Here is a 10,947-nt window from a genome sequence, read left to right as displayed (position 1 = left end):
GCGTCCGGAGCCTGTGCTCCGCAACGGGAGAGGCCACAACAGAGGGAGGCCCGCGTACCACAAAAAATAAATAAATAAATAAATAAATAAATAAATAAATAAATATCTATTGAGTACCTCCTCTGGTACTCTGCTAGGTTCTAGAGATATTAATGGTGAATAAAGAGTCTGCCTGCCCTCATAGAGTTTACAGTTTGGTGGGAGAGGCTGACATTAATCAACTAATCATATAACTGTGATAAGTGCTAAAAAGGAGATGTCCTTGGCATCATAAGAACGTACAGTGGGGGACTCCAGCCAAGGCTGGGGAAGGTTTCTCTAATGATGTGATGATTAGAGAAGGGCAAGCAGAAGTCCAGTGGATACGTAGGTGGGGTTAAGAGGGCTTTAGGTAAAGCGAACAGCATATATCAAGTTCCTGGGACGGAGGCAGTATAGCTTTTTTGAAGAGTTGAGAAAGCCAGTGTGCTTGGACGACTGACAAAAGGTTCAAGACAGTGTGAGAAGAGACTGGAAAACAGGCAGGGAGGACCCAGGCTATGCAGAACCTGCTGGGCCACGCGAGAGGTTCTGGTCTTTATCCTAACTGCAATGGAAGGTCACGGGGGTGTTTTTAAGTATGGGGTGACACCATCAGATTCACATTTTTAAAATCTCCCTCTGACAGCATCATAATAGAAACAGGGCAGAAGCCAGCCCAGGACACACACAGGGAAGGGTGTGTAGGGAAAACAGCAGCTGAAACAGATGCAAGGGTGGAGTCCAGGAGTTGCACTCAGGGAACCAGGGAGCAGCCTGAGGCACTCAGCTGCCCCTGCACATGGTCCAACCAGGGGGATGAGGTCCTGAGATGCCTCCGCTGGATCAGATTGGCTCTGGGTGGGCAAGGTGAGCCTGCAATCAAGGGCCTTGGGCCTGCAGCTGTGATCTGCGCAGGCGCCACCTCATACGTTCTGGTTCAGGGGTAAAGCCTGGGCATCTGTACGTGTAACAAGCTCCCCAGGTGATGCTAATACACGCCAAAGTTTAAGAACAACGGGCATCATTTTTACTGATGATTGTTAGGAAGGAAAATTACCCAACACTACTCTGAATTAATTTTCCCTATCAGGAAGAATGATCTTCAAAGAGAATGAGCAGAAAAAACATGCTTAAGAGGAAATTAAGGCCCAAGAGACGTGAGGAGATAAGACAGAGCAACCCACTGCTTTAAATGAATTCAAGTTCCCGCTCCAAGATGAAATACGCCCCACAATATTGCAAGAATGTATGGAGACTGGCAGACAAAGGGCTTCTCTTTGACAGAGCAGGGTCTGCAAAGTTCTTCCTTGTATTAAGGAAAACGTGTCTCCCTGGAACTCCACTCACTCCTCATCGTAGCTTCGCTGTCTGGGATTCCTCGTCCCCATGACAGTTATTATTTGAAGATAGTGACTTTAAAGTTTACTCCATGATAGACAGCACCTTTATCTCTTTTCCCATTTACCTTTCCTGAGAATGGCATTGCCATGGGTAAAAATCGAAATTGCAACTAGTTTTTTGGAGCCATTGCTTGCAGACCACTAAAAACACTTGAGTCCCTTGCAAAAGCCTGTGTATAATCAACACTTCACACTTGTGAAGTCACAAAGTGACATCAAGAAAGCAGAATGGGTTCACTAAAAACTTGTTTCCTAGGATTACGAGAGCAATAGGTTAAAAGAAAGCTCCTCTGTCTGCTGTGCCTCTTGACCTCGGCAAGATACACACCTTACCTCTAAAGGGATGTACAGGTAGTTAAAAGGCCCACCAGAAAGTGGTTGTTGATACGGGTCACGGTCAGCTTCGAGAGAGGAACACAGTGGCATATTCAAGGGCATGATAATCCTAGTTACGTCCTGCATCTTCAGCAAAGTCTTTAAGAATGAAAAGCAACCTTCCTAAGCTTCAAGATGAGACAAAATTGGGAGAAACAGTCAACATACTGGATGAGGAGCCAGAACTATAAAATAACCCTACAAGATGGAAGGAGGAGGTGAAAGTGACACAATGAAATCGACAAAGAACAAGAGTACAGTGCTGCATGTGGTCAACTCCAAGGTGGGACAGGGGAAGTCTGCCCTAAGAGCAGAGCTTTTCATGGACTGCAAGCCACGGTGTGATGGGATGACAAAAAGTCAGCACGATCTTGAGATGGATTAACAGAGCACGAGCGGACCCCTACCCCACTGGTCAGTGCTGGAGGGTTGTGTTTTCTCGAGGTTAGGGTCAGCCCAGAGCCCTGGAGAAGACAGAACAAGGCATGGGACCTCCATCTGTCACACGAGGAATGGTTAAGGAATGGCCATAGAGCTCCCATATACCCTCAGCCTTTCCATGAAACGCCTACTTCCCACCTGAACTGAAGCTTGGATTTCCCCAGGTCCTTCCTCCTAACCTTTCCACTTGGCGGTTGCTCACTCTCCAAGCCCACAAGATGAGCCAACTCCTCTTCAGAAGTTCTTCTGTCTTGACCCTCACCTACCAACCTCCAGAACATTCTTCCACATTGGTAAGTGGCTCAACATCTGCCTCGTTTCCCTGACTTGCACCGAGTCCTACTGAGTCCTAGAGAAACTGTCATTCCCCCTGACCGTGAACCACCGCAGAGCCCACTCCTGTTCACAAGCTGCAACCACTTCAGGAGACAATCACTGCTGAGTGGCTCTTCCCAGCATCTCTGTCCTTACCTGGGTCCTCAGAGATGCTCAAAGTCATTTTCCTTTCCCCCCACTCACCTTGCTGACAGCCCCAAAGGTGTACTGTTCTTCTAACCCTTTCCCCTACACCCTCCCCACCTAAAACCACCTTGTCAGACTTCACCTTCCCGGGACACTGATTTCTAATTTCAGCCCTGAGAGTTCCAGAATCTCCTGGTGCCTAAGTTTTCTTATTCGCTGAACAGGGTTCACAATACTGACTCTTCTGTGAAATCTGTCCTCTTACTGACTCTTCTGTGAAATCTGTTACAACCAACTGTTTTTAAACAGTTAAAAAGCAAGTCCTTATCAAAATAAACAAAGCCCTGGAAAGAATCTGATGGTCTTAACTGGGAATAGCGCCATACAATTTTATTCCTGGAATACTTCTGCATACATTAAAATGAAAAAAATGGAATGAAAATACTTTTCAAACTGATAACATCTGTAATATAATGTTGCTGCTATTAATACCACATAGTACAATAAACTCCAGCTCTCTGTTTGAAGGCCTGGGTGCCCATCCACAAGTCGACATCAAAATACACCATTAGAGCACCCATTATATCAAACTGCATGCCTGAGTAGCCCCTCTCCTGGGGTAGCCCTGGAGGTTGACTATTTCATTCAAAGTGAGACTCCTATTCTGATCATTCTTCCCAGAATCCATAGCAAAAGGTAAAAAGAGGCAAGAAGAGTCCCTAGGCAACTAGTAAAGACACGCATACATGTGTGTACACATATACACGTACACATACATGTAAAGCTCAAACTAAATATAAAACTAAAAAGAGAAAGATGATGCTTTGGAAGAGAAGGAGAGAACGAAACCCAGACCTCCTCTGGGCAGAGTCCTGAAGTCAGGCTAGAAATGGAACAGTCTTGGGGAAGGACAAGGAGAGGCATCGTGGAGGAGATCGATTCTCCTAATCGTGATTTGGTATTAACTGAGCATCTTGTATTCCAGACAGGAGAACATTACGATGACAAGATTTTGGAACTCAAGAAATTGATTTTTCTTGGAACATTACCCGTCTGGTGTTTTTCTAAAAGCGTAATAAAGTCAGAGCATCTTCAGTTACTAGGGAATTCCAACCGACAGAAGTCCAGAGACCTTTAAGGAGCTCATCTACGAATGATGCCAACAGTTGCAGGGACCACACAGCACATTGACAGCCAGCCCTTCACGGGGTCATACTGAGCTTTATCCTTCAAAGCAGCCCAGGCCGGACCTGAACTCCACTCTTCCTTAGCAGGTGGCTGCCAGAGTTCAAGAGATGTGAAATTGTGTTCACACACAGGATTTGTGCTATTTCTTCATAAGAACTGTAACCAGCAACCTCCTCTGAAGAGCTTTCCCGCTCACACGTGTGCGTGGCAGCAGCAAATTTTCCTGGCTCTTCTGCCCAAAAGATCTCAAAGGAAGAAGACAGGACAAGACTCTGCAGTAACTTCAGAAATGAAAACACAGCACCACCCAACTGAAAGAACAGAACTTCCAACCACCTGCCTTGAGTGTGGTGATTTCAGTTCCTTAAGACACAAGATGCCTATACGTGAGTATGGCCACAGTGATTGTAAAGCAGGGGACCTCATTTGACTCCCACTCCCCACATCCTACAATTCTTCTCACGCTGAAGGCACCCGCCGTCACCCTTCCTGCTCAGTAACAGTCACTGTGCCCCTCGTGGGGTCCTCCTCTTCACACTCACAGCCACCGCCACCCACCCTCGCCCGCTTCACCTCCCGACTTGTTTCACCCGAAAGAATTGCGGGGTCACTCGGCACTTGAATAGGACGGTAGTTGGGGACACGGCTGCTCAGCTGTGCTTTCCTATTTCTAAAAGGCTTTGCTAGTAAATGTTTCAGTGCAAGCACAGCAGCCTGAGGGCTAAAACAGCCAAACACATACACAGCTGAAGCCCAGCTGGCCAGGATCCTCTTAATGCTTAAAGGAGCATGTTTGCCAAGGGGACACAGCAGCAGACTGAAGTTGGGCGGAAACGACTTCGCTTCAGGCAAGGTAACTGCTGATAAGATCATCATCATCCTACATGATGCCTGGCAAGCTGATTTTCAAGATATCCCTAAAAAGGTTACCTTGAATATAGGCTCATATATAACTGTCCTTTAATTAGCAAAAGCAATTATATTGCATTTTAAAGCTTAATTCAGATACTCCTAAGGCATCCCTTTTATGAACATTTCGTCTCTGAGGATCCTAAATACTATCTGACGGAGAAAGAAAAAGACCTTGGTCCATTAGGACACGTGCCACTTAGACAGTCAGCAACATGGCCGACTCAATGGCCATGAGGCCGGTTGCCCACTAAGAGTCTGGAGCTCACAGTCAACTATAGTAGCTCAAGAGGCCTTTAGCAGCTCATTTCTCGAAGAGTCCATTTCCTCCACCTATAAAATACGTACTTTACAGAATGGTTTTAAGGCTTTAACAAGAACTTTATGTAAAACTAGTTTGTAAATAGTGAAGAGCTGCACAAATGAAAGTCTGAAATGGGAGGAAACTGGGCCAAGAGAGACGTATGCTTCAGCCTCCTGAGGGTGCCTGGTGGTTGAGTGCACAGGACCCTCCTCCCTACATAAATCTGGCCTGAATTCCTATATTTATGACTCACTGGTGCGTAAGTGGGACCTTGGGACCTCGAGCAAGTTACTAGCCTCTCGGACCCTCAGTTTTTACGACAACGCTACCCATCTCATAGAACCGTTGTGAGAAACGCCTGCTACACGATACACAGTCAACAAATGGCAGCTAAGAGTAATCCAATCAAACAGGTACTAGAAAAATATTCAGGGTAGGATAATAATGGGTCACACTTCCTGAAGAAGTCAAACACCTGTTCATTCATTCATCACCAAACCAAAAGTCACCAAGCAGTGGGCCCCATAGAAGACAACACGGACACAGAGGTCAGTAAAACATGGCTCTAGACTTTGAAAGTTCAAACTCTGACAGAGGAGACAGACGTGTACACAAATAATTGTCACCATGTGCAACGGTGGTGTGGGAGCCTTAGACTCAGCTTGGGAGGGTTGGAAGACGCCTGACAGAGGTGCCAGCATTTGACCTGAGTTCTGAATGCGACCATCCTTAATTCCCTCTGGGGCTACTGCAGTCACTTCCTAAAGGATGACCCTGCTCCTACCACTGCCCCCTTATGATCCATGCTTCACACAGCAGCCAAAGGAGTTCTTAAAAGCATGTGAATTAGATATTGTCATTCTCTTGCTTCATATCCTTCAATAGCGCCCCCCTGTGGTCTGGACAAAACCCACACTCCTTACCAGGGCCTTGAAGACTCTCCTTAATCGAGCCCCTGCCCGCTCCCCTTTTTCACTCCGCTCTACCTACCCTGACCTTCCTGTCCCCTGCACACACCGCATCACTGCTCCCTGAGAGCCTTTGCCTGAGTTTCCCCTCGGCCAGAAATGCTGTTCCTCAGAGATCTTCAAAGCTCTTCAAACTTTCCAATCAAAATTAGCTTCTTCCCTCCCTACACTGCTCTCTCTCCCATTATTCTATTTCATTTCCCCAAAGCTTCTATTATTATCTGAAATTATCTTGCATGTATGCTTATTGACCCAATCGCTGACTATAGGTCTCTAAAATGTGAGCCCCTGGTGAAGAGTAACTATACTATCTTATTCTCTTACATTAATGTCTGGCAAAAAATAAGCACTCAATAAATATTTTTTTAACAATGAATAACAGAATCGCAGAATGCCCACCCCCAAGGTTACGTGAATTTCCCAATCCGCCAAGGGCCTGAGTCAGCTTTTTTTTCCTCTAGATGCGGCCCACCCATCCAGAGAGTACTGAGTTCAAAACAGTGCTTATCTTGAGCAACATCTCCTAACATAGTCTCCCTACTCCACTGCTACCACCATGTTCTGAATCAAAAGAAGTGGACATTTGTGACAAGCTAGGTGTTTCCTAGCACCCAGAGACAGACAACCGATGTCTGAAAGATTGAAAAAAAAAAAAAAAAAAAAAAGAGGTGCAGAGGAAGCAACTTCCTCAGGAAGCCATGGGGAGGCCCTGTGCCCTCAGGCAGAACGTCACCATTAAAGACCTCAACAGAGTGACAGGTCAGACCTGCACTGCAAAGAAGCCAGCCCACCATATGGCCAGGACCTTGAGCCCTAGGAACTGCAAGACACACTAATATGAAACACTAAAGGCTTAGGACTTCTTCACTTTACAATTCCTAATTTCATTTCACTCTTCTGGGAGTTCGACTTGCCTTTTATGCTGGCATGTAGGAGAACTCACAGTGACTATACAACCATGATCACTGTCTACAGTTTGGGGGTAAGAGCTTGAGATATCAAGAGAGCCAAGCCGATCGATGAGAGATAACTGGGCCCTTTCTGTTACCAATACCTTTATCCAAAGGATTACGTGCACTAAAATGCAGGTGTGGCATATTGCAAAGAAGTTACAAAATCCAGTCTCTTAAGGAGAATTTAAATTTAATCATGTGAAAATGTAGCCCCTAAACTGAAATGATACCAAATGGTTTAACCATGTACGTGTTCTACTGAAATGTGATTTCTGCTGTTATTGTTCATCGGAAGGGAACAAAGGCACCCTGCGGTGGGAAATCAGAAAGAACGGTCAACACGAACCAGGCGTGATAGTCCAACCCTTCTTGCAATGATTTCTTCTTATCTCAACTTTCATTCATTCAACATTTAATGAGACGCTAGCTACCACTGCGCTAGGCGCAAAAGAAAATCAGTGCCTGGACTAAATCCCTCAGAGAATTTCTAATCTAAAGGGGAGATACACAGAAGCCGTAAAATAAGGCTATCTCAACTGAAGCTTAGAGGATGGAGAGGCGCAGCCTCTAGATGAAGGTTCCAAGACTTTCATGAAGAAGATAACGGTGACCTTGAAGGATGGGTGGATCTTGTCAACAGGAAGAGACCACCATAGATAGAACAGTGTAAGTCAGGGGGTACAGAGGGAAGACACGTACATTACAGCCTTGGGATAGAATGCGGCTGTGCAAGGGCTGGGAAAGACAACTCTTCACTTGAGACTTTAACTCAAGGACAGAACCTTTCTGCTCTCCCCCATTTTCCCTAAGACCCAATTCTCTACATGTGGTTCACTCTAACTCACACTTATTAAATAAATAAGAAAATTAATCCAGGGAGAAAAAAATGATCTATTCAATTGCTGCTGCTATGGATGTTTCTGGGTCATCCTAATAAGCCAGGTCATTGTAGAACTCCGCACATCCTTGGTTATGGGTAGATACTTGTATTGTCTCACTAACGACATGCGGGGGTTTAAAGAAAGGGCATGTGGCCAACAGTGGGTAGGGGTGGCATGAAAGCGTGTGTAAGTCTGCAAATTTGTAAAGTTCAAGGAAGTTGCAGGGACCAATACCTTGTGGATGCTTAAAAAAGCGAGGAGACTCATCTATGAATCAATTCTACTGATGCCATCACATCCCAAAATGCAGAGCTAATACTCCTGTACCATAATTCCAGAAAGTGATTATTTGCATTTTTAAGAATACATCCAGTGAACGCTGAAATACTGTTTTTAAATGATCATGACGGAATTGCAGCATGATATTGTACAAGACCAAACATACTGCCTTAGGAGTCGAGAGCCCGAATTCTGCTCTGTCACTAACGTGCTGTAAAACTGCAGACAAGGAGCTTAACCTCCGTGAGCCTCCTGACGGGGAAGAGGCTGATGCCTGGAGGTGAGCAGGGTTGGTGGAGGTGGCCAGGCTTTTGCTCGGCTCACATGCTCATCGGGCAGCAACGTGCCCCAGGCCTCCTCGGAGCCTCCCTCTCTGCACTCGTATGTGGGGTCAGGGGTGCGGCTAAAATGTAGATCCTCTTCACAACGTTTACCTAGCTTTCGCTTAATTATATCTAAGGGGGCTTTGGATTCTAAAATGTCCTCTGGGTCCTATTTTCTGGTGTCATCTTTAGGTTTGAGGACAAAGCCTTGAGAAAAGCATCTTCTTAAATGAATCTAGCAGCACAAAGGTTTCCAAAGGCCATTTTAAAGGCTTTAGCCATCAGCAAAATATAATTAGTAAACACTTAAGGATTTAAATATAGAAATCACACATTTTAAGAACCCAGGGGTTGTCAAATCATAGAACATATATTTTTCTTGTATATATCTTATTAGCCATCATAAGACACTTACAAATCATATATAAACACTTCTATATATGTACACACATACACACACACACACACACACACACACACACACAGAATCTAAGGATTACTATAAAGACAAAAGGACAGCTATTATGAACCTTAATCAATGATCTAAAATCCATCACTTTAACAACTACTGTATATAAAATAAATAAGCCATAAGGATGTATTGTATAGCATGGCGAATACAGCCAATATTTTGTAATAACTATAAACAGAGTATAATCAATAAAAATTTTGAATCATTACGTTGCACATCTGAAACTAGTACAATATTGTAAAAACTATAAGTCAATAAAAAAATAAAAAATAAAAAAATTAAGTCCATTACTTTAAATGTAGTAGCACGCATAGCGACAAGCTTCAAATTCACAAGTTGGTGTGAATTTCACCCTGGCATTTTCATCAAGGACCCATGTCAGGTGAATACACTAACCTGACTCCTACATTTCAATAACTGGAGATTTGTTTAAACCTAACACATGGCTATTCTTCACAGAGTTCTAAGTTTCTTCTCTCACGCAGATATCTGGTTCTCTTCAGTGTTTAGATATTTTATTTGTATAGCTCTATATTATTTTAAAAATACATACTCAGGCACACCATATATTCAGACTCATACACATAGACCCACAGAAACCTAAGTAAATATCCAAAAAGACATATACCTAATAAGGGCAGGACAGAAGGAGAGGTAGGTCATTTCGTTTATAAACAATTATGCTTATAAACCGTTAAAGACACTCAAAACCTAACGGCTACAGACAAAAACCTAACCATTAGAAAAGATCCAAGTTGAGAGTTTATTGTACATTTTGAGTTATTTTCCTTCCCATCTAGTCGCTCTGCCAACAATAGTAACTAGATGACATGTTGAGTTACCTGCTGCCCTCAGTACTGTGATCTGCAAATTAAAGACCTGTGATGATTAGCACACTCTCTTGTCACCATGGCATAAAAGCAAGCAGACTAGTCCTACAGGAAGATCTGCTTTTGCCCAAGTGGGGCAGGAAAAAAAAAAAAGGGTTGGGAGTCTTAATGCACCAAATGTGAATGATTAGTCTGTAATGCGATGCTGATATTCATTTTTAAGAAGAAAGGTAAAGCAAGCAGCACACTGGAATGCATAAAGAGAAATGTCACGTGAAGAACGGGAGCTCAATGTGAATCAGAGGGGACTTCTGTCTGCCCAATGGGCCGCTCCTTGGTCTTGCCTTATAACCACCAGTTAAGGCTACCTGTTAGCCCAGGGCACTTTTCCAGCCAACTTAATGAAACAGTTATACATGTAAGAAACATTAGCCCAGATCTGAGACAGTAATGTTAATTTTCTAACAGTGAGGGTGCGATGTTATCCCCTGCACCACCTGGACACAATATAGAAACTGACAACAAACATTCTCCCAGACAGCATGGTATTACCATCCCACCAGTGTGCAGACTGACATGGCTACAGAGGACAGCATCAGTAGAAACTTCCCCCAAATTTTATCCCAAAGTTAGGGAATACTGGTATTTGGTTTTTATTTAAAAGAAAAAAAAAGAAGGCCAGTGTCTTCATGTGTTGATTTCTTTCATCATAAGCCATTTCCCAGCTCCAGAAGCTCTGAAGTGAACGCGTCTCATCTGTCAGGCAGCCCCTCACCCCCAGCCTGCCGGAGTCTGCGAAAGTGAGACCTATGAGTCTGTCTTACCTGTAATCTGACTCTGTCCTTGTGGATTAAAAGGACTTGGTGCAGAGTTCAGGGAGGGCCGTGGGTTCTGAGGCGGGACACCTACTCTCATACTGGGATGAGGAATGCGCCCTAAATCACTGAGGCGGTCAGAGAACAAACTAGGTTTAGAGTCATCAAGCTTCTGTCTGTGCCCTGGAAACAGCAAATCATAAAATAAAAGCATATTAATTAGCTGAACAATTGACCATGCTAAATAGATACGTGAACATACATACTAGGGGTTTAAGCCAAGGAATTGTCAATACTGATCTTTATAATGATGCGTCTATATAATG

The 10,947-nt window shown here is 44.1% G+C and overlaps 1 protein-coding gene across 3 annotated transcripts in view; it reads right to left on the bottom strand.

Annotated features, from left to right (window-relative positions):
• Window positions 1–10,947, bottom strand: part of RUNX2 (RUNX family transcription factor 2) — a 123,605-nt gene that overhangs the window by 42,714 nt on the left and 69,944 nt on the right. For 2 of the 3 annotated variants that reach the window (XM_024122051.3, XM_024122052.3), the window contains one exon: window positions 10,631–10,804. The exons of the other annotated variant lie outside the window; for it this stretch is intronic. In XM_024122051.3, the coding sequence (XP_023977819.2) occupies window positions 10,631–10,804 (174 nt within the window). The remainder of the gene's footprint in view (window positions 1–10,630; window positions 10,805–10,947) is intronic. 3 annotated transcript variants of the gene reach the window in all.

Source organism: Physeter macrocephalus, chromosome 18 (assembly GCF_002837175.3).
Source record: "Physeter macrocephalus isolate SW-GA chromosome 18, ASM283717v5, whole genome shotgun sequence".
Lineage (NCBI taxonomy): Eukaryota > Metazoa > Chordata > Mammalia > Artiodactyla > Physeteridae > Physeter > Physeter macrocephalus.
The sequence above is the reverse complement of the archived record's forward strand: the minus strand, read 5'-3'. Positions and strand labels throughout refer to the sequence as shown.